This window comes from Lycorma delicatula, chromosome 8 (assembly GCF_047948215.1).
Source record: "Lycorma delicatula isolate Av1 chromosome 8, ASM4794821v1, whole genome shotgun sequence".
Lineage (NCBI taxonomy): Eukaryota > Metazoa > Arthropoda > Insecta > Hemiptera > Fulgoridae > Lycorma > Lycorma delicatula.
The window spans coordinates 109,478,359-109,503,853 of record NC_134462.1 but is presented as its reverse complement, the minus strand read 5'-3'; the positions used below and the strand labels follow the sequence as shown (position 1 = coordinate 109,503,853).

General features: G+C 27.7%; 1 protein-coding gene across 4 annotated transcripts in view; it reads right to left on the bottom strand.

Moving 5' to 3' along the window:
* The window catches only part of iPLA2-VIA (calcium-independent phospholipase A2 VIA), a 135,941-nt gene that overhangs the window by 8,327 nt on the left and 102,119 nt on the right, over positions 1 to 25,495 (bottom strand). Inside the window, exon 15 of one of the 4 annotated variants that reach the window (XR_012757359.1) lies at positions 19,987 to 20,222. The exons of 2 other annotated variants lie outside the window; for them this stretch is intronic. Coding sequence is in view for 1 of the 2 variants with exons in the window: in XM_075372801.1 (XP_075228916.1) it covers positions 796 to 797 (2 nt within the window). In the remaining variant the exon portion in view is untranslated. Of the gene's footprint in view, positions 1 to 661; positions 798 to 19,986; positions 20,223 to 25,495 lie in introns of those variants that run through there. One more of the 4 variants, XM_075372801.1, reaches the window with a different exon arrangement.

Below are 25,495 nucleotides of genomic sequence, written 5' to 3'. Positions count from 1 at the left end.
ATCACAAATCCTTGCGGTGATATTTGTAATTGTTTTGCGTAATATACTCATCATTGGGCTTTAGAGTAAGGAAGAAATGTTTTAAAGTCAAAACAGGGTAAGAGAAAAGGGTAGTTTTAGATCTAACGGATGATTTGCAAAGATAAAATCAAATAGTTTACATGGATAATGACTTGTCATCAATCCCAACTTAATTAAAAAAAAGAAGACTCAAGATTATTGTTTACAGATTATTAAATCTAAAAAAAAGTTTATCATCTCTTGAAATGAAAAAAGCCTTTCTCATTCACATTACATAAACATTACTTAAGTTGAATTTTAAGCAAAAAAAAAAACAGTTCTTAGATATTAATATTAGGTTATATTCAAGCCATCATAATTAAAACATCACTCGGATATATTACACGAATGTACAAAGTACCAATACGTCTGATGGAAACGTGATTGTTGCAATGTGCTTGGAGGTAGGAAAAATATATTTTAAATGGTTTTATTTAAAGAAACGTATTCTAAAATGCAAGAAATGTAAATAATCTGTTATGAAGAAAAACAATAATAATAGAAATAGTGTAATAAGCATAATAATAATAATACAAAAGTTAAATAACAACTGTTTAATAAGAACTAACTATGAATATTTATACTACATAATTACAAATGAACATTAATATTTTACAAAAAAATTATAATCTAATTTCTAGCTTTTGTTTTTAATAATTAACAACACATTAAGGATAAAATTTGTCATTAACTGTATCAAATAATATGTTTTCTTGGATTTATTTCTATGTCTGCCTCTGAAAAAATAAACATAAATACATTACTTTTTAAAAAATGATTTTAACATGGCTACCAATTGTCTGTATTAAGAAAGTATGTTCCAGATAGTAGTAATAAAAAAAAGGGGAAACCAAAAAAGAGAAAAAGGGCGAGGGAATTATAAGAAATAATAATTCAAAAGATCTAGTTGTGCTAGTCTGACCTGCCACGCTGGATCTACAACCAATAGGCGGGAAGGCTCAGACATAGCCAATAGGTGGCTTGGACACACTCCCGGGCTCTGTATACTTAATTGGATGACCGGCCCAGGAATGTAGGAAAAAAAAGATAGCATTAATAAGGAAATTCAAGATGTTCTGCCTCAGAAACCTATTGTTATTCTTCAGATATTGGTATTTTTATTTATTATTTTCTACCAAGATGGAAGTACAAACATTTCTCACTTTTCCTTGGATGATTATATTGTAAAATTATCATAGTAATTAATAATATGATAATTATTTATAAAAACAAACTATTTAATTTTTAATATTAATTATAACATTCAGACCAAATGAAATGCTATTTTAATGTTTCATTTGAAAATATTTTGCGGCATTTGATGTAAAATTAATTTTTACACTTATCCATTAGCTCTATAAAAATAGTTAATAAAAAAACATGGAGAAGCAGTGAAAACTGACACGGATATCCATTTTATGCACTCTTTTCAGAATCAGTTAAGTACACAGTATGATTGATAGCAATTTTAGTTAAAGGGAAAATACTAATGTTTTCAAATAACTTAACAAAATAAGGGTTATTATTTAAAAAATAAAAAATATTAATAGTTTTTATACAGCTTTTAAAATTTAATTTAATTTACAAGACAATAATTACAAAAAGAAAGATTTAAACCAAAATGAAGGAGCTGGCTCATAAATATAAAAGACCAGAAAAATGTGATTAGCCAAACACTACCTGGAAACTGATACAAAATTTAATTCTTCAGAAACTAATTTCAAGCAGAGTTTTAAAATATATCTTTAATAATAAATAATTATAATTACAAATAGAATTTAGATATTTGGGAAAGTTATTTTATCAATAATGGTACAAAAACTTCAATCTTGACAAGGGAATGCAATTTTTAAAATTCTCATATGTAAAAATTACATTTAGTTGATAAAATTTTTTAAATTACTTAATTTGTTTTTATTTCTATTACTGCATGGAAACTAGTGTTGTTATCAACAAATATTAATGGGAAAATGCCATTTACTTTTTGATTTTAATCAAAATTTTTTTTGTAAATGATTTTTGAATATTTTCTTGTTTTGCAGTATATTTTAGTAACCGTTTACTTGGTATTCACAATTTCAAAATAAATATTGTTCATTTATGGAAAATTAAGTAGATTCAAACTACTTCACACATTCCATTTGTAATAAGGCATGAAGCAAGTAAAAATTTAAAGCAAATTAAGTATAAAAATGCCAAATATTTTTGCACAATTTATTATCTAAATTACTTATTATTCAGATAACAAAAGACTGGACAATTTTTTTAAATAAATTTTTTATATTTAAATAAGTAATCCATTAAATTGCTTTATAATAAGCATATCAAAAAAATTCTTCAATTTTTGCTGGAATTAGTCTTCAGTGAGCTATTTTACAATATAATTTTCTTAACCATGGAATTTTTTTGATCATTTTTGTTGATAACAAAGCCAATTTCAATCAGTAATATAGCAATAAAAGCAAATTAAAGTTCATTTAAAAAGATCAACTTTACTAAATGCAATGTTTGTATACAAGAGTTTGTTTTCAAACATGAAAATATACTTAAAATTAAATTTTTTTTAGGGGTCAAAAAATCTATTTCATAATGTATCTACAATCAATTTACATCCTACAGTGACCAAGAAAAACTAAATTAAAGGAAATTTTATAATCATAAAAATCTATTATAGTTTTTAAAAAAAAAACCGTTTTCTGTAATTATTTAAAAAAATTATTTAGAAAAAATAACTTTTTCCTATTCACCATCCCTTAAAACACACAGCCCCATCATCAACTTTACTGTGGATTCATTGATTGCTGAACAAGAATTTAAAAATAAACATCTACACCAATCTTACGATGATCAGCGACTCTTTGCTATTTAGCAAAAGATAGAAGATTTTAAGTTCAGTACTCCACTTATGCAATGTGTCTCTGCACATCCATAGGTTAAGCTCTGTTTTGATTTTTCTACTTTAAATTCTTTTTAAAAGCAATCATACTGCCAAAATTATTTTCATTAAAAAATTTTATCAGCATTAATATTAATTTTTTATAGATCCCAACAAATTCTTTGCAAGTAATTTTAATTAAAATTAAACTTACATAAAATTTGTTTCCTTATAAATAATTTTGCAAAGGATTTAAATATTTTTTAAATGACTTCCTTATAAAGGATTTTGTAATCCTTTCTTTTAGCTTTCCATGGATAGACCGACATCTGTATACGTTCTCTGACCATATTCCAGTCTTGCATACCCATTATAATAATAATAAAAATACAAAAAATTATGATGCAAAAGAAAAATTAAATTAAAAAATCAGCGTATTAAAACAATCAAATTTATGGTTTTAATGTAATGCATAATAATATGAACCAACTTATCCTACATTTTTAATTAGTCTTTTGTTTTTTAAAGCCATTTTTAAATTAAATTAACACTACATATCCATTAATTAAATACAACCAGTTCAGTAACATATTTTATTGGATTTAAGTATGCATATTAGTGATTTATTACGGTAAGCTGAAATTTAATTAATAGCAGTGTTGGGACTAGTAAGGTTGGGTATAAACAAGACAAACTTAAAACTATAGTCGAATAAATTTTGTTGTCACACTACAAACAAATTTAGAAAAACCCATGCTAATAAATAATACTAATAGTTTTTATCATGAATATCAGTGATCATTTTGTACTGGTATTATTGCAAATCTTCAGCAATTACAAATGCCCAGAATGCTTCATTAGAAACTCATTAATAAATATACATACTAAATGCCGATGATATGTTAAAATAACAATATGAAATGATCGTTTATAAATTAAATCCCTAATTCATCTCTTTGTACTTATTTAACATTATAGTGTACTGTGATAACATTTTATGTAAGGTTTGTAGATCATAGATCTTAAAATTTACATCCAACTACAACTAAAATTATTTACTATTAGAAAACTAAAACTGTAATGATGAAATTAATAAGATTTATCACACTGAACAAAAATCATTCATACGCGTTCATATTTACAAACAATGCTGTTAAAAAATGTAATAAAGAAAAAAACATTTAATTAAATTTATTCATTTTTGACAGAATGTGTCAAAACATTCCTTCAGAACAATAATTATATTGCACTGTAAAAAATTTTACTTAAATCAATAAAACACCATTCACTCATTATCCATTCAATGTAAGTATATACATATATATGCTTTATATGCAATAATTCTCAATTACAATTTTTATATGAATATATATGTATATATACATACATAAGAGGTCTGTAAATAAAGTAACAAGACTAGATTTTTTTAGCAGCCAAAGTGGCAACACTGCAAAGTTACTAGTAAACATATGGTTTCATGAACAGCTAATTTATATTAGGTATTATTATTTTTAGTCTATTGTTGCCACGTGATTTTGAGACGTAAACAAGCTTTTCATGAAACGAGTTTTTGTTGTGTTATAAAAATGAGTGACCCTAGTCGCTCATAAAGAGCAACGTTGTGCAATAAAGTTTCATGTTAAACTGTGAGAATGCTACTGAAACTGTTTCAAAATTGAAAAGAGCGTATGGATATGACACTCTGTCAAGCCCAACTTTTTAGGTGGTTTAAAGCATTTCAGATGGCCAGGAATCAGTTGCGGATAATCCACGCTCTGGAAGAACCTTAACGTCAAAAAGTGACAACAATGTTAGGCGAATCAGACTTGATACGGTGTGACCAACGATTAACTGTCAGAATGATTGCAGAACAATTGAATTTGAACCAAATCACAGTCCATCAAATTTTGACAAATGAATTGGACATGAAAAAGCTTGTGCAAAATTGTTCCCAAAAAACCTCGCTGTTGAACAGAAAAACAACAGGGTGTAAGTATGCCGCAATCTTCTTGGGTCAATTGAAACTGATCCTGATTTTCTAAAAAAAATTTATTACTAATGATGAGTCTTGGATGTTTGAGTAAGACCCTGAAACAAAACACCAAAGCAAGGAGTGGCATACTTCAAACTCACCACGTCCCAAAAAAGCAAAAATGAGCAAATCAGAAATCAAAACCATGCTAATTTGTTTCTTTGATAGTAATGGCATTGTTTATAAGAAATTTTATGTTTACTGAGAAATTCTTGAAAGACTACGGAAAAAGTTGCCAATGTGAGACCAGCCATCAAAGACAACTGGATGCTGCATCATGACAATCACCTTATCACAATTCACTCTCAATTAATGAGTGTTTGACAAAGGAAAACATTGCTGTAGTTTCTCAACTACCTTACTCACCTGACTTGAGTCCCTGTGACTTTTTCTGTTTCCAACTTTTAAAAAAACATCAAAGGACACCATTTTGAAACAGTAGAAAACATTAAAAAAAGTGTAACCAACCATCTGAAGGATATTCTGGTTTCTGAGTTCCACCACAGCTATGAAGAGTGGGAAAACTGTTTGAAGCATTGTGTGGTTTCCCAAGGGAACTATTTCGAAGGTGATAAAAGTCCATGTATAAGGATTGTAAATAAAAAGTTTTTCTGAACCAGTCTCATTATTTTATTTACAGAACTCGTGTGTGTGTGTGTGTGTGTGTGTGTGTATATATATATATATATATATATGTATATGCTTTATATGCAAAAATTCTCAATTACAATTTCTTATATATATAATATTGAAACTACCAAATACAATCAATTAAAAATAAGAAATGCTAACATCCTACTGGAATGCTTCCAACATTTTCACTTAATCATCAGCAGTTTAAAATTACAAATTACACATCTATTATATCAGCATATCATGCTTTGTCATTTAAAATTAAAACCTCCTTTGTATACCACAGTATGACAGTGAGTGATAAATCTTATTAAAATAGTTGATTATGATGGCAGTTCTACCAATCTATACAATGAAGTGTATTCTGTTAGTTTATTCATGAGTTCACATTTACTTTTATATTTACTCATATAATATTTTTCAAGTATATCGACTTCCCTAATTTTGTTATTTATTTCTATTATTTCCAAATTATTGTATATATCTGAAATGGTATGTTTATTTTATATAAGGTGATGAGTTACATGTGAAAACTTATTATTTTCAATTTTATAATTATTAAAGAATGTTCTGAAAATCTCTTAATGAAAGATCTGATGGTTTTAACTACAAATACAAAATGATACAAATGATCTCATTTATTCCATTTCATTTTATATATATTACAAAGTTCAAGTTTATTAATAACTTTGTTATTTTGAAAAATATACTTTATAGGTTTACTTGGTTTGTAAGAAATATATTTATTTCTATGAAATACATTGGTGATTTTCAGGGAAGTTAAGTTTAGTCTTATAATTAATTTTTATTATTTATATATGTAATTTATCAATTAAATTATTATTGTAACCATTTAAAGAATGTAACCATTTTGTAATCTTTTAAAGATTTAAATAATTATCGGCCAATTTCTATACTGTCATGTATCGAAAAAGTTTTTGAACGGTATGTCTCTATGCATATTACTAAATACCTTGATGATAACAAATTAATCAGTGAAACTCAATATGGTTTCAGAAAGGGGATTGGGACTAACGATGCTATAAATGATTTATCTGATTTTGTCAATATTAACTTAAATAAATGTAACCATGTAATCTTACTTTTTTTAGATTTTCGTAAAGCTTTTGATACGTTAGACCATCATAAACTTTTAGACGCCCTAAATAAGCTAGGGTTTAATGGCCCTTTTAATAATATGCTACAAAACTATTTAAGTAACAGAAAACTTATTGTTAAAATTAAAGATAAATATAGTGATAGATACGAAACAGATAGTGGCGTGCCTCAAGGGTCTATCTTGGGCCCAACACTTTTTAATCTGTACGTTAATGATATGTCTAGCGCGATCTCTAATTCATGTCTGTTGCAATACGCTGATGATAGTGTTTTAGCATTTGGACATAAGCGATTGGAAGAAGCAGAGTTTTTAATGCAAGAAGATTTTAATAATCTATTAAAGTGGCTTCATGACAAAGGCCTAATTATTAACGCTAAAAAAACTACTGTTTTACATGTAAGATCTCCTTATCTTCAATCCCAAAGACCGATAAAAATTATTTGTCATACATGTGACTGTATAAAAAATTACCACATAAATTGTAATTGTGAACATCTCCAGAATGCTGACAAATACAAATATTTGGGTGTACATTTTGACTCTTTTTTTAGATGGGATCACCATATAAAACATATATGTAAAAATTTAAGAGTGGTTGCTATGAAATTCCACCACATCTCACCCCTATTACCAATTCACTGTAAACGCTTACTCTATTCATCCTTGTTTGAATCTGTTATTCGATACGGCTTGACAACATGGGGATCAGCCGCAGACTATCTCATAAATAAAATAAATTTAATACAAAATAGGGTCCTCAAAGATATTGCTCTTTATGATTCTGATAACAATTATGACACTAATTTAAATAATCTTACAAGGTTTCTGTCAGTTAGAGGTCTATTTAAATTCTTAATTATTTTTAAGAACTTTTACAACAGTGAATACAGGGTAAATATAGAAAGTGGATACAATTTGAGAGCAATGAGCTTTATCACAGATAGATATAATAATACTTACGGTAAACGATTAAAGAAGTACGTTGTTCCTGCATTACTTAATTCTTTACCGAATCACCTCAATAATGTAAAAATAAAAAAAAATGATTTAAAAAAACTTCTCATTGAGTGGGCATTAATTATAACATAATAGGTACTAACAGGATTCATGTTTGATTTATACTGGCAGTCCAGACAATTATAACATGATTATAGTTATTATTTTAATGTTGATAATTATTGTAAATCAATAAATAATGTATTGTTGAATGGTTAAAGCTTAGTTATTTATTTTCTTTGTGTAATTGTTGCAACAAGATATTAATTATGTAATTCGTTGTTGTAATTAAGTATAGTTTTGTTTCTTGAATATAATTTTAGTTACTAAATCTAATACATTACAATTATTAAAGAAATAATTTGTTCATTAGTTTTTAAATATTTAGTCTAATTTTGTAAAATTAATTTTATAATTGTACTACTATTATAAGTATTATAAAACTAATAATATCTTTAGTTGTTACATAAAATTGGTTATTACATTAACCACTTAATAATGTAATAATACTCTTTAGTATATCTGTCGACAGACTTAGGTCTGACGGATGACCATGTAAGTTTTAAATTGTAAATAAAATAAAATAAAAATAAAAAATAAAATAACCTATACTTGCAATGTCCTTTATGTAATCAATCTCTTTATTGATTTATTCTCATTTGTATTTATATATATATATAAATGCTCTATGGATCACATTTTTTATTATTATTTGTCTTGTATATCCAAGCAGTATTTGAAGATTTGTGAATTGTATGTAAATTATTATTAACATAAGTTACAATTAACTTATAAACATCAGTTACTATTTTGTTGTTTACTATTTCAACACTTAAATCTAAGTAGCAATAGTGCAATTTTTTTGAATTCTTGTGTAAATTTTTAATTCTTGTTATACATATTTAGTACATGTATTAAATATATTATTACAAGTATTATCTGTACTTTATTTTATTTTTAATGAGGTGTAAGTATTTTATTTTTAATATTATATTATTTTTTTTATATTTTCATTATATATTACTAATATATCATCAACATATCTTACCCCAGAATAAAACATCATGTGTATGTGTAATGCCACATACTACTATTTTTTCAAAATACTGAACATATATTTCTGATAAAATTGCAGATAAATGTGAATCCATGGCAAGACCATCAGTCTGAATATAAAATGTTCTTTCAAATTTGAAATAGGTTTGAACAGTTTTATTTTGTATTATAGTAATTATGTTGTTTTTATCATCATAGTTTTCTTCATTATTAATACGAGTACTTTTTATTATATCTATAGTATAATTTATGGGTACATTCATGTGCATGTTTGATATATCAAAAGAAACCAAAAGTATTTTATCTTCACACCTTCTCATTTTCAATCTTTTCAATCTCTAGAACTAAGAAAATGTTGAATACATAAAGGTCATTGCAAATATAAATGGTTATGTATTTACTTATAAATACAGGTAAAATCGCCAGATCTTTCATTAAGAGGTTTTCAGAACATTCTTTAATAATTTTTTTTTATAAAAAATAAACCTACAATCTCAGGCATATACAATAATTTTTTAGAAATAATGTTAATAAATAGCAATAATAGGGAAATTGATATACTTGAAAAATATTATATCAGTCAATTTAAAGTAAATGTAAACTCATGAATAAACTAACAGAATACAATAATTCATTGTATAAATTGGTAGAACTAATATCATAATCAAATATTTTAATAAGATTTATCACTCACTGATATGCTGTGGTATACAAAGGTGGTTTTAATTTTAAATGACAAAGCAAGAAATACTGATATAATAGATTTGTAATTTGTAATCTTAAACTGTTAATGACGAAGTGAATACTTTGAAAGCACTTCAGTAGGTAAGTGTTTCTTATTTATAACTTACTGTATTGGGTGGTTTCAATATTATAATTAATTAAATTATATTATTCAACACAGCAGTTAATAAAATGTTCGGAAAAAAAAAGATATATATATACGTATATATGAATAAGATAACTCAATACTATTTATTTTTATGTTCATGTTCCATAATTAAAATCTTATTAAAATTATTGAATTATATGTTCAATAATTTATGCTTATAAATTGATGAATTCAGATATACAGACTCCTATATACCCATTTTTCAAATACATCGTTTTTAACAAGCAGATATAAAATAACAGTTTTCACTGATAATGAAACGTGAATTATATGTACTAAGGGAAAAACATGTGATTTACCATTAACAGTTACATACATAATTAATAAATATTACTGCTTTAGTTCAAGTTGATCATGGCTTTTTTCTTAAAGAATTATACATACCCTTTACATCCATATTGACATCATTAACTGTAGAATAATCCAGTTAAGCAAAAACAAAATAAAAGGAACACATATAATTTTTAATTTTACTTTTACAACATAAATAACAACAATAATGTTTTTTACAGGCCGCATTACTTGTGATTTAAGTTTTTATTTTTTGTCAATGATTAAAATGAAAATTCATTTCAGTTGCTTTATATTACATATATATTAGTTTTATATAGCATTTAATTTCTTGGTGTTTTTAATTGGCATTTAATTTCTTGGTCGGTGTTAAAAACACACACTTTTAGGAGTGATGATGCAAGTGTCATATTTGGTACAACTTTATCTAGTTTTGCAGTGATGTTACTTTACATAAATTTTTTCAGCAATCTTATATATATATATATATATATATGGGTATTCTTGAAAACACTATTTTTCACATAAGTTTACAAATAGAAATCTTGGGTAAGAGGTATGTGGAATGTGATCCTACAAGAAATTTCATGATCGCTGAAAAATTCATATGAATTCAGCAAAGTTGAATTGGAAGCGTCAAGCATCATCTTATATTGCCAACATTCTCTATTGTCAGCCCCAATAACACCGTAAGTTTATAATAATTTTCTGATAATGGTAAGCAGTTAACAGCTAAAAATTGCACACCTTACACCAGTTTTCAGAGAACACAATTTTTTTTAAAGAAATATGTAGGAATTCTCAGCTATATTGTGCTGTTTTTGCTATTAATATAAACAGATAGACAAAACTATACTTCATTTGATTAAAAATATTCAGAATATTAAGTCCTAAATAAAGCCACTATCTTAAACAAAATGTCAGAACCATAACCTGAAATTAAGTGCTCTGTTAAAATGAAATTTTACAATTGTAAGCACAATTTGAATTAGATATATGTGCAACTTCAGTTTTTTAAAGTTTTGCGAATAAAAGTGAAAGAAAGAGCAGTAAAACTGGCAAACCTCCCACTACATTTATAATCGTATAATAGTTTATTTCTTTTATTTGAACAAACACGAAAATTAGCCCTAAAAATCATTCTGACATTCTGAATATGATATAGTTATCAAGTAATATCCACACTAAATGCATGCTGGAATATTGAGTGTTATGTATTTATTCTAACATGCAAAATTCCAAATTCAGGTGAAGAGATGAGACATCACATGACATGTGATGTGAAATATTTGACCTTCACTTTTACAATCATAGCAAAGTCTAGTACTCTGTAAAGAATTCATTTCAAGGCATACCCACACTAACAAATTTTTGATTAAGTTTTGGTTTTCACAACTTAATTAACACTTTACTTTCTTATGCACAGCAAAAAATACACAATAAGGTTTAAAATTTTTATTTTTTTTAATTTAACTTGAAATATTAGTCATCAAAGTTTAGGAAGTTAGAGGCTTCAGGGATGGACAGGTGAACTGAAGGGTTGTATGAGGTGTATAAACATAAATACATGTTTGTGTTTACAGCGCACTCATGTGAGTGTGCTATATGGCAAATGTGTCTGTTTCCCTATAGTTTATAAAACATGCTAAGAAATAATGTAAAATTAACACTATGGTTACAATAAAACAACTGGCTCTTGTTACCTATGATGTCTTGTCCTCCACTGTAGCATTAGCAGTGATGACACTACTTCAGATACCCCAGGCAGAACAAATATGCACCCATGAGTTTACACTTCCTAATCTTTGATGAGTAATAATTAGATTCAATTATTAAAACAATTTTAGTAAAAACCAAACTTCAGAGAGAAAGTAATATGGTTGACGATTTTATATACATGTATGGTTACCTGAATAATCTTCTTCTTACATTATTTTATTTATTCTTAAACACAAAAGTTTAAATGCAATGTGAGGTTTGAAGTTCAGATTTTTTTGTAATTTTAACTCCTTAAAATAAATATATTAAAAAAAAAAAAAAAAAACAGAAAAAAGTTTTTAAAGGTTAACTTTATAAAGTCTCTAATTCAAATGATTCTTCTTTACTAATGTTAAGGCAATTTGTCATGACAAGAAAATAGACAAAATATTCTTTCTAACTTTGAAATTAAATTATTAAAAACATTTGATCTTTCCACCTATATTTCTAAAGCTACAACAGTAGTTAAGTCAGTTTCTTCACAAAATCAAACAGTTCTACTAAGATTATTCTTTTTCATGAAATATACATTTATGCTTTGATGTTTGGGATTTGAAGAGTTAAACTGTCGGTAAAATTTGATTTAATTAGAAGTCGCTGCGGTTAATTGAACAAATCAGTTTCTAGGAATGACAATATCAATTAATTCAATGGGTATGAGTCATATGTCATATTCCCTTTTTTCAGCATTGTAGTCTTTTTTTGTTAGGAACTCTTTTGAGGGTTAAGTAATGATAAGGAATCATTCCCTGTTTGTAATTATAGATTTATCGAAACACTTATGTTATTTACTTATACTTTATAGTGGTTCATTAGCTAAAATTTTGACATATTTTCATTTTGAAGAAATGGTAAATTTGAAATATTGACTATACAAAAAAAGAACTGATTTGTATGAAAAATCTTTGTTTAAAAATAATAATCCAACTGTTCCTTCAATGTAGTAATTCACTTACTACAACAGTCTGTAATTCACAGAGCAATCTTGAATTCATGTAAGTCCAAGTACAGTAGAGAAAAATACAGAACCAAACGTAACAGTTTCTTTTTTCTGTTTAGCCTACAGAATCACCGCAAGGTATTAGTTCACAGGATGAATGATGATGATATGTTTGAATGCAAATATATGAATGTAAAGTCTCAGGTCAACCGTTCCTGAGACGTGTCTGTACAAGACTACACTTCATTTACATTCATACATATCATCCTCTGAAGTAATACCTTACGGTGGTTTCGGAGGCTAAACAGAAAAGACATAATGATTTAATATCTCACAATTAAGATTTGTTTCAAGTGCAGATTTGTTATTTGGACAACAACTACGTCAGAATGTTCTCTTGAGAAATTTTGCAGATCTTTATTTTTAAGTTATTTAAAACTCAATGACAATGACTTATAAAGATAAGTTTTTTAGTTAAACAATTTGGTCTGAAAGGTTTATAAATATTTTAGAAAATATTAACAGATTTTTAATAACAAAATACAATTAAAGAGCTATGTTAAACAGTTATTAAAAAAATCTGACCTAAAACACTAGTTAAAATTTTTATTTCTTGATTTTAAGTGTGCGTCTAGTATCATAACTGTAATGGTTAGAGGTTATATGAAATGATTCAGTGGTCACTTCTACAAACAACAAAAAAACCATTATGAAGAATAAGAAGAATTCCCTGTCATACTTACAAGAAAGTAATAAAAATGAAGTGGTTTCCCTTGCCTTTTTCAGTGAGCCAAATTTTGTCAAGCCCACTATGTAGGTGATATTTAGCCACAAGTGCCACCTTCATTCTCTTCCCAACATGAACCTTTGGCACTCTCAAAGAAAGCAACTATGACTAGTGCCACTTGTACCTCAGGTACTTCATAAGTGTCATAGCCATAAGAAAAACTGAGGGTTGATTTTGTAATATAATAAATTAATGTAACCCTTCTATTATAAAACAATGAGCTATTTACAATGTTTCATCCCAGAAAGAGAAATTTCAAGATTATCTAAATATTAATTATGCATATCAATACTTCTTGCATGCCTAGGAGTAATAAAAGTGCTGATATACTAAAAAAAATAACATATATATATAACACACATACAGATAAAAGTTTATATAAAAATAATACAAACAGAAAACGAAGTGCAAGTAATCAATAGCAGTAGCTACCAAACTATTTAGTACACTAGTGACTCTGCACATCTCTAATTTACAGTAGTAAGACATGCAGAACTTTAAAAATTGTTTAAATACTATAGCTTGGTTTACTGCTTTACTTCCGAGCATAAAAAAATTACATAGCAAAGAGAACGTCCTAGAATCATAAAAAGAAGTAATAACCTGCAAATAAGAAATCAAGTAATAGGTTTTTATTTTTTTGAATATGACCGTTTTTTTTTAATTCAATATATTTATAGTATACCTCATTCAGTATTAAACTATATAAAAATCTAAACTATTCAGTTATACATCTTGAATAATTTAATACCAACTGAATAATCAGTATGAGAACAAGTTCATTAGAACGAAATTGATCTAAAATTTACTATACAGTTAACACTTTTAAGCATTCCATTTTATTTTGTTGAACTTTACATAAAAATAGAATAAATAATGGTAATTAGCAAAAGGGTAAAAACAGAGTGTTCAACTTAAAAAGAAACCCTATCACTTAGTTTAGTCTATAAATAATAGTTTATTAGCAATTACCTACAAAATAATTTACAGAAGATATTGAAAATGATGTCCATCGTCTTCTATGCACTTGTCAATGCATTTAACACATTCCTGGCTACTCCTGTTAGCTGTACCTTGTCTATTTCCTGGATTTTACTGGTAATGTTTGTCTTCAATTCCTGCAGGGTGTGTAGATTGCTCCTATAAACTATTTCTTTTAAGTAACTCCACAGAAAGAAGTCTGGACTAACCAGATCAGGAAATTTTGGTGGCCACAACCCTTTAGAAATGACTCTTCCACCAAAAAAAAATATTGTAGCATCTTCACTAGAGTAAGCTGAATGGCAAGTGGCGCTGTCCTGCTGCAAACAGCAGTCAAGCTCCTCCTCTTACAGTAAGGCTATTTACTGTTGGATAATTTCTTGGTAGATCGTAGTATCAAGTTTTTTAAAAAACATAAGGATCCTATTATTCATTGTCTCGATACTGCACACCATACATTTTTGTGGGTGTAGGGGAGGTTCAACAAAAGAGCTTACAACCAATTATTTTATTACTTATTGCCTGAATAACTCAAAAGAAAAAGACAAAATGTGAGGCAGAAGTTCACGTGTTGATTTTTTAAATAGAAGTACTTCTGTGATAACACCTGATGCAATGGAATAATTCTCATTGATGTGAGTATTCAATGTACTGTTATGAACGCTGTAATAAGTAATCTCCATAACTGCTTCTGTTAAAAATTCTAGTTAATAAAAAGATAAAATTGTAAGATATATAAAACTCACAGTCAAACGGCTCAACAGTTAGTGCCGTAATCAGACGCAACACCTGATTTCTTTTTTGGAATATCTGGGTTGTTACGAGAAAATAAATTTTGTATTTTTTCAGGTATAAATTCATTGATCTCATCTTAGCTAATTTTTTTTATATAATTACAGTTGTAAAAAGATTCTATCATTTACAAAGAAAGATATCACTGCCTTTTTTCTTTATACAGCTTTACAATCTATGGAAATGCAAAAATGCTGACATACTTAGAGGATTTTATTTTAAAAAAGGGAAGTCAAATTTACGGGTCTTAAAACAAAAGCAAATATATACACTTTTTTAACAAATTGATAGACAAAAATTGTTTTTTTAATGTTTCTAAATGTGATACCATTTCTTGAACTGCTTTTTTGCATACATTACAATTGTAAATACAATTTTTCTATCACCCTTAGTTTTAAATAAATTTCGCTTCAAAAAAAATTAAGGGAGAACATAGTTAAAATCTGTAAAATTTATAATTTTGCATGGCCATATCTGTATTAGAATGATTTTGCTGATGCTTTTCTTTTATAAATAGCCTCAGGCACATACCGAATTAATGTCCAAACAGTAATCGGCTAGCATGTTAGTATTCCACTTCCCTTTAGCGGCTTTCCATCGCCAAAATGTCTTGGTGGAAACGTTCACTGTGTTTGTCACTTACGTCTTCGAGGTTGACCAGGGGAAAATCCGGATATGAGTGGAGGAAATGTATTTTCAGACATATTACATCCCATAGCTCTGTATGAAGTAAGACGTTGATTAACAATATCATGGTAATTGTCTGATTTTTGTTTGGCAGTAAAATTTTTGCAAACATCTTTAAATGAAGCCCAAGCTGAACTTTCTACATTATTTAACATTGAGTTAAATACAACATCGTTGACCAACTGTCTTATTTGAGGACCAACAAATTTCCTTCTTAAATTTTTCCTTCACTTACAATCGGAAATTTCTGCTTGATGTACAAAAATTCAGGACTATCCTTCTTCATTGTTTTTACAAAATTTTTCATTAGTCCTAGTTTGATATGAGGAAGGGGTAGAAATATTTTTTTGGGTTCAACTAAGGGCTCTTGAATAATATTTTTCATTTGGAGTTAAGTTGTTTCATTTCTTCCACTCTTTACATAGTGGAAGGTAACATAATGTTTATCCCTAGCTCAACTGTCCCATTCGCAAAGAAAACACATGTACTTAGTGCAACCTAACTGCATGCCTAACAAAGTAGTTATAACTTTCAAATCACCACGTATGTTCCAGCTATGGTTTTTATAATTTATTTTTTCAAGAACGTCTTTCATCACATCATGTCTCTTTCAAATTAATACCATAAGCGATTAGTATCGAAGGATATTTGTTACTGTTGTGCATTAAAACTACTTTTAAACTATACTTGGACGAATCTATGAAAAGGCACCAGTCCTCAGGTTTATGAACTTCTCCTAAGTGCAACATAAGCTCATCAATATTTGTGCAATAAACTAAATTATTTTCATCAATACAGTACTGAGAAAGTTCTTTTTGCCGGCTTCAAAAACTTGAAATTTTTGTATTTTTTTTAAGTAAATTCCAATCTTGCAACTTTTCAAGTGTTATCCTACCAGTTCACCTTGATTTTTTGATTAATTTAAATCCCTAACAAGTCATTTAATTCACCTTGTAATATAAGATGTGGCTTATTGAAAGATAACTAAAAATCAAAATTATTGTTGTCTTCTTCAGTACTGGCCGATTCTTCATCAATGCTTTCGAAACATACACTCACAGGTAGCTCAGGAACTGGAATAATTTCACTGTGAGGTATAGGCCTGAGTGCAGATTGTAATCAAGCATATTTTACAGTATGTTTAGATTTTTTAGAAATTCCAGACACACTTGTTAAACAAAAGTAACAATCGGTTATATGATCCTTTGGTTCACACCAAACCATAGGTACAACAAATGGCAAAGGCAGAGCCTTCCTTGTGTACCTTTCAGCCATCCTCTTAAATATACAGAACAATTAGTGCATACTATATGAGGAGCCCACATCTTATCCTGATCACCAATTTTACACTGAAAGTACAAATGATATGCTTTTTTAATTAAAGATGTAATGGTTTTTCTATTTGATTTTATGGTAAACTTACCACATACATAACAAAAGGCATCCACATCATTTACACAATTTCGAGGCATTATGGCACTGCACTGTTAACAAACTTAAGACAACAATAAGACTGAACAAAATTAGTTCATTCATAAACCCAGCGCTTAATATAAACAACACAGCTGTGTTTTCTGCTACAAGTTTTGGCACCACGCACGGGCATGATTAATTTTGTCCATGTAGGCTCATTCCTCAGTATTAGTTATGATGTAATAATATGTGACAATGATATGATTTAATTCTTTGTCTAGTACTGTTTATTTATAGATAACAAATTATGTTAACCAAGTTAACAATAAAAAATGAGCTAACAAAATACAATATAGGAGCTTAAAATGCTTGTACGTTGAAAAATGCAAAAAATATTTTAATTAAAATTTTTTAATTTTCAAAAATGAAGGGCGATAGAAAGATTCTGAGTTCACATTCATTTTCAGCATCAAAAAACAGATTAAAATCATGTATCGCATGTTAGGAAACAAATATTATGTTTATCAGAGTAATTAAAAAGTATCATAATAAGCATGCATGCAAACATATAATCCCCTCCATTTAAAGGCTCTTATAATATATATTATATATATTACTTAATATATACAATACTATATATATATATATATATATATAGTAATATATTATATATAGTATATATTATCTAGTATCAGGATCATATAAATTTAATACAACATTAATCACAACTTAATATGATTCATTATATCCAATCCACAATGATAATATACAATATTTCATCACTATTTATTTACACAAATAAATGACAGAACATGGCTTCAGTGGAATAAGAAAAGAAATGTTAATTTATTTAGCATTAAATAAAATTTAAAGACAAACCTGACTGTCTGATCGGTGTAGTGGTGGTAAACATGCTGGCTTCTTAATCAGCTGGTCTCAGGTATAATTCCTTGTAAGGATTTGCCTTTTTGTTAATCTATTATTTAATTTAATTCATTAAATAAACTATCCTCATCAAAATTACTATTATAACCACGTCTAACATTGGAATATGATTAAAATAATAATAGAAAATCTGATATTTAGTTTAAATAATTTTTTTTATTTCTAAGAGAAGGTACAAGCAATGCATGTTACTATAAGTTTAGTTCTGCTCTTTCTTGTTTTGTTCATAAAAAATTGGCTTAAAACAGTAATATAAAAATGGATTTTAATGTTAGGTAACCAGCTACAAGTTTCCAGTCTTTAATTTGTAAATATATCTTAGAAGATTATATGTTTTTACATATATCTTACAAGCTCGTGAGTATCTGATTTTAAAAATGTTTATATGTGTTTTATGAGATATTTTGACACAGTTACAAAGTCATTTCATGAACCCTTGAACTGCAGTAACAATGGATATCACAAATAATATGTTTATGTTGTTCTATTTTCTACACATTGGATGTTGAAATGTTATTATAAAATATATTTAACCAGGACAAGTACTGAATGGATTGAAAACATGATTTTAACTTTATGACTATTTATATATAACTTTATGGAAAGAAAAACATATTAATAGTTAATATGTTAATGTTAATAAATAATGTCATTATTTTACAAACATATTTTAAACATTAGCAAAAAAAAAAAAATACACTATGAAATTTTACTGTTACTTTTTCAAAAAGGTTTATGCACACACGACTTTTTTAATTTTCAGACATGTGATGACTGTATACAAACATGAGAAAAAAGTAATGTAGAAATATGCATCTAACATCTGATGCAGCCGTTCACCATTCATTCATTGACCTTCATTTATTTTTTTTTTAAATATCCACATTTAAAGTATTAAAGATAAAGCCTCAAACATATATATATATATATACATTAAATTTTAATAAAATCTATATATAAAACCAATATAAATTTTGGAGAGATTTTATTTTTTATATAAGTACAAAAGAATCTCCAACTTGATCAACTTTCAGAGAGAGTACGAAGATGACACTATTATAAAAGCAGCAACAGATGGCAGCACATTTTTAGATAAAAATAGATATAATCAGAATGTATATAAAGAATTTCAAATCTAGCCAGTAATGTAACATTGGCTGGCCAGGTTTCAAGGTATAAATTTTCTAATTATTTTAATTTTAAAGTTAATTTTTAATTCTTAATTGACATCACATTTAAATATATGTACTTATTTTATTTAATTGACTTCATGTTTTCTATATATGATAGTAATAATAATTTTAATATTTTAATTTTTTCAAAAAGAAAAAAATGTTTGTTTTGATATGTTATTTTATATGATTATACACAACTGATGATACGAGATCCTACGAAAGAGCTATTGAAATAAAGAAAAGAAAAATAAGTTAAGTGTCATTTCATTTTTTTTGTAGTTCCATACTTGGGTTGTTCAAGTTGATTATTGATTTAGAAAAATCAAAATATATGTGTGTGTGTGTGTGTGTGTGTACATGCACGCATGCATGTGCGCACACACACAATGTCTAAAATAATGGTGGAGTTTATATTACACATAGTATGTTTATAAAAATAAGGAGGGATTTTAAGCAGTCATATTTTTGGAACAAAGCATGCCAGAAACATTAAAAACAAATCAAAATATAGAGAAACTCTCAAAGTTTTCAATACATAAATAAGTTCTAATACCATTACATCCATGCTGTGTTACCATGTCAACAGCTGCTTGAAACTTGTTAATCATATGACTATAATGTAGAGGAAGGTTCAATCAATGTATTTTGTGACGTCCTGTGTCTACATTGGTTACAGTTATTTGGGCTGAATGCTGTTGTGTGTTCAACGAAGAAATTAAAATTTACTGATGAGACAACCAACTCTGAGAAAAACGCAGCCTACTGGTCATCTAGGACAACCATCTGTACCTGGCAAAATCAGTTTGAAGCTGTAAAACAAATTATTAGTGTAACCTGGAAAAAAAATCTGTGTGAAAGTACTCTGTATAGCTATACATTCCAAAAACAATCTTTTTTTAAAAAACGACAATGCTTTACCGGTTCAGATGTTATATAAAATTTATCCGCAGGACAAAATTAAACAATTTTAATTGAATTCACTGTAGAATACTGCATAGATTAAATCAGGATGAGGAGTTTTAGTCTATTTCAGGTAACTTGAAGTTACATTTCATGTTCTGGGACCAGTAAACGACAAAATTTTCCAAACATAGGGTGAACTGAATTGCCTCATGTCATTATGGAACATCAACATGAAAGCCAAGTTTGGTGCGCAATCAGATAAAACGAGAGTAATTATCCCTTCTTCTTCACTGTAAAAATTACATTGGGAAATACCTAGATAAGGGTATGTAGTCCCCAAATATAATAATAGAATTCCATTTTCAGTTAGACGTAGCACCTTCATATTTTTCCACCTGACTGATACACTTCCTCAGCAATGGGTTGGACGAAATGAGCTGATAGCCTGATTTCCACAGTCTCCACATTTTACCTCTACGAATTTTTATTTGTGAAGTTATATAAAGACACAAATGTTCTTTATCAAAACAAAATATCTGGACCATTTAAAAGAAAAGATCACTGAAACTATTTCATCTATTACAGCAGATGTTTTGTCACGGCAAAAGGACAGATACTATACTGCTTACTGCGTACTCTCATGTACACATTAATCATGCTAACATTTATGACAAGTCCCTCAAGGTGGAAAAATAAAAAATCAAACAATAGTTATAGGTTTAACAAAATTAATTGTTTTACTACTGATCCATAAAAATAATTTTCTTAAATCTACGCTGCATAACAAAAAGCACATAAAGCATTCTACTCTGCTAAATTGATGGACATAAAGTACAGATATATGCATTCTAGGAAAACTGAAAACATAACAAATATTTTTTTAACTTAATAAATAAAAAAACAAAAAATCACAGTAAAACTGATACTATACTCATAACTTAACATTAAATGAAAACTCTGTAAGATTTTATTACATTTTTTTTTTTATAAAAATTGAATGTTTTTTTGAAGAAAAAAATAATAGTTACTTCATATAATATTTGATAAACAATAATCAAAATACAGCAAAACCATGCTTAACCAAAATGTGAAATATACAATAAAAAGTTAAAATCTTAACCATTATCAAATAGCCAACCACAAACTACAATTGTTTACAATGGGGAAACATGAAATTTTTCTCTTCATAAAAGAAAATTAGTTAAATTAAAAAATAAAAAAAGGTAGCATTTAACATTTTTAAATTTTAAAAATTTGTATTACGTTATAGCATGCAATTTTTTTTATCAATAACTATAGGCGAGTCATATTTATCTACATAACACAATATCACATTCTGTTAGATCATTCACATGACAAATATTGTATTAATATGTTATGTTAGCTTCTAAATTACTAATATTTTACTTTTTTATTTAATTTATAAAGTAATTAAAAATAAATATGATCTAAATTTATGGTATTTTTAAACTTCAAGAAGCTGTAATAAAAAAAGGAGTCTGACAAGGATGTTCCCTATACCCATTACCTTTTAATCTTTAAATAGAACTAGCAATTAATGATGTTAAAGAACAATTTAGATACAGAGTAACAGTGCAAGGTGAAAAGATAAAGATGTTACGATTTGCCAATGATATAGTAATTCTTACTGAGAATAAAAAAGGTTTAGAAGAAACAGTGACTGGCATGGATGAAATCTACACAAAAACTACCGCATGAAAATAAACAGGAAAAAAACAAAAGTAATGAAATGTAGTAGAAATAATGTAAATGGGCCCGTAAATATAAAAATTGGAAGAGAAAAGATTATGAAGGTATTTGGTTATTTGAGAAGTAAAATTACTAAAGATGGATGAAGCAGGAACAATATAAAATGTCAAACTAAACAGGCAAAACAAGCTTTCAGTTAAAAATATAATTTGCTTACATCAAAAACTAATTTAAATGTCAGGAAAACATTTTTGAAAGTATGTGTAGCTTTATATGAAAGTGAAACTTGATGATCGGAGTACCTGAGAAGAAAAGATTAGAAGCTTTTGAAATGTGGTGCTACAGGAGAATGTTAAAAATCAGATGGGTGGAAAAAGTGACAAATGAAGAGGTAATGCAGCAAATTGATGAAGAGAGAAGCATCTGGAAAATTATAGTTAAAAGAAGAGACAGACTTACAGGCCACATATTACGGCATCCTGGAATAGTCACTTTGATGTTGGAGGGACAGGTAGACGGGAAAATTGTGCAGGCAGGCAACGTTTGTAATACATAAAACTAATTGTTAGGGATGTAGGATGAAGGGGTATACTGAAATGAAATGACTGGCGCTAGATAGGGAATCTTGGAGAGCTCCATCAAACCAGTCAAATGACTGAAGATCAAAAAAAAAAATTTTAGCTTCAATTGAAATTTATCTAAATAACATTTTATATTATCCTTATTCAGCACTAAAGCTATTAAACCCTTACTATCCCAAACTCAATCGGGTAACATTTCAATTAACCAAAGTTAAACTGTAAGAAGTTTTCATTATTGTTATATTAAATCATTTGAGTAAGAAAAGATGTGAAAATAATAATTAATGTACTTCATATAAGGTCTTAACAATATCATGGATACAATAATAGGTATTTTAACATTTTTAAAATACCCTGTTGAAATTGACTACATTTATAAATCAATTAATTCAATAAGCTATTATGCTAAAACAATCTACATATAATCACAATATATTTTTTTTTAAATTGGTTTACAGATACATTAAAAAATGATAAATACTGTCAGCCAAATAAAACAACGGTCAATACTATATGTGTAAATGTAAACAAATGGTCCCAACTCACAATAATGGATCACAGGCAACATCTTTTCAAAAGTTTTACCAAAATAATTTGTAAAATTAAATAGAACTAATTGTTTCCTTTATTTTAATTTTATAAATTTTGGGCAAAATAAAGGTTTAAACATAAAAAAAAAATACAGACACTTTATTCTTGTTATCTGTGAGGAGACCTACATCAAATAAATTTAAAAAAAAATACAATTACAGTAATGATTTTTTTAAATCATTCCAATAGATGTAAGCCTAATTTACAGATAAAACATTCAATTAATTAACTAAAAACGTGTTACTGCAAATGTAAAATGAAGTTATCACAGTAGAAAGGTTAAAATGCAGTAAAATTTCAAAACAATATACAATGTATTTTCAATAACAAACTAAAACATTTAAACATCACAGACTGTATACTTTAATCTATCATATATGATACATATAAATAAAATATAATTCACAGTTAAACAGAAACCATATTAAATAAGAGTAGATGTTAAATGATTCATGATATCTTTTTATGTAATAAAACTTGTTCATTTAGCCTACAATGAAATGTATCAAATAGATTTCTCTGTAATTTCAATGCAAAACTTCTTTAGCTATGTAAACTGAAGTATTTTCTCTCTTGCAGGCCAATTTGGTTTTGTTTGGGGAAAATATTTACAAATGACAACTTTGAGCTTTGAGTATTCAATTACTACTGCAAAGACACTCTTCCTAGCTATTTATTCAGGGGTATGATGATTTCAAAATTCAATCAATTTTTATAAATATATATGTATTTGTAAAAATTTAATATATAAAATAAAAAAAGTAATATGCAAATTTAATCATAATTATATATATATATATATATATATATATATATATACATATATATATTTATTAAGTCAATACTTATAAGACTTATATGTTGTCAATACTTATATGTCTTTGTATACATATTTTAATCTTTTAATTTTAAAACAAGTTATGTTTGATATGTAATTTTATATAAATTATATTTTTTATGTAAAACTAATGATATGGAATCCCATGAAGTGCTATTGGAATAAAATAAGGTAAGTGTCATTTCATTTACTTTGTAATTCTGTTCTTGTTCAGGTTGTTTTTGATTATAAAAAAAAAAATATAAGTAGTCTAAAAAAAGTATTGAGCCTTTTGCGCACAAGATAGTGTTAGCGCATTCTGGCAAAAATCAAGGAAGGCCAGCATGTAACCAGTCATGACACTGCGAATGACGTAAACATTCATCACCAAATGGTGATAAAACCATTCTGAGAAAGCTGGATATAAAAAGAAGCTTGATGCATGATCTGACTCAGAAAAATTTACTCAATCGAATTTCTGCGAATCTCTACAAAGATCTAACGAAATCATGCAGTTTCTGAAGCAGCTGATCACGAATGATCAAAAGTAGATAACCTATGACAACAATGTGCAAGAAAGATCACGTCAAAGCATCGAGAAGCTCCAAGATCTGTGGCAAAGCCCACAGTGACACTCAGAAAGCTATGCTGTGCATTTGGTGGGATTGAAAGGGCATTGTGCATAATGAGCTACTGCCATCAGACACAACAATAAACTCAAGACTTATATTGTCGAAGGCTAGCACGATTGCACCAAGCAATTTAAAAGAAACGGCCTGAAGTGGCCAACAGAAAGAGTATCATATACCGCATTGACAACATCAGACTGTATACATCTTTAATGACCCATCAGAGATTGAGAGAATTGACTGGGGAGTTTTAATGCATCCACCATATAGTCTGGACATGGCACTGCCAGCCTATCATTTTTTTCAGTCTCTGCAGAACTCCCGGAATGATGTTAAGTTAGTTTCAAAAGAGGCCTGTTTTGATCTGAAACCACAGTAGTTCTACAGCAATGGGATTATGTACTGCCAGAAAAATGGCAAAGTTATCGGAAAAAAAACGTGCATATGTGGTCTCGTAATGTAATTTTCCAATAACCTTAAACATGTTATTAATTTTGACCTCTAAAGGCTCAGTACTATTTAGACAACCAATATATGATTATTCAATAGATAAATACAATTTATCAAGTGATAAAAGAGGCATACAAAGAACATTCATACTGTGGATCTGGCCCTGATTTTCATTAACTAGTTACAGATTTTAAAACAATTTTTATTACACATACTTTAGCTAAATCACAATAGGACCCTAATCTTAAAATTTGTTGAATAGAATAGATTACATAATTTTATAAATGTGAAACTATCCTACAACTTATGCAAATTTATTGACGGAATTTAAAATTATCCTGAGATTAGACTACATAATTAAACACTAACAAACATACTTTA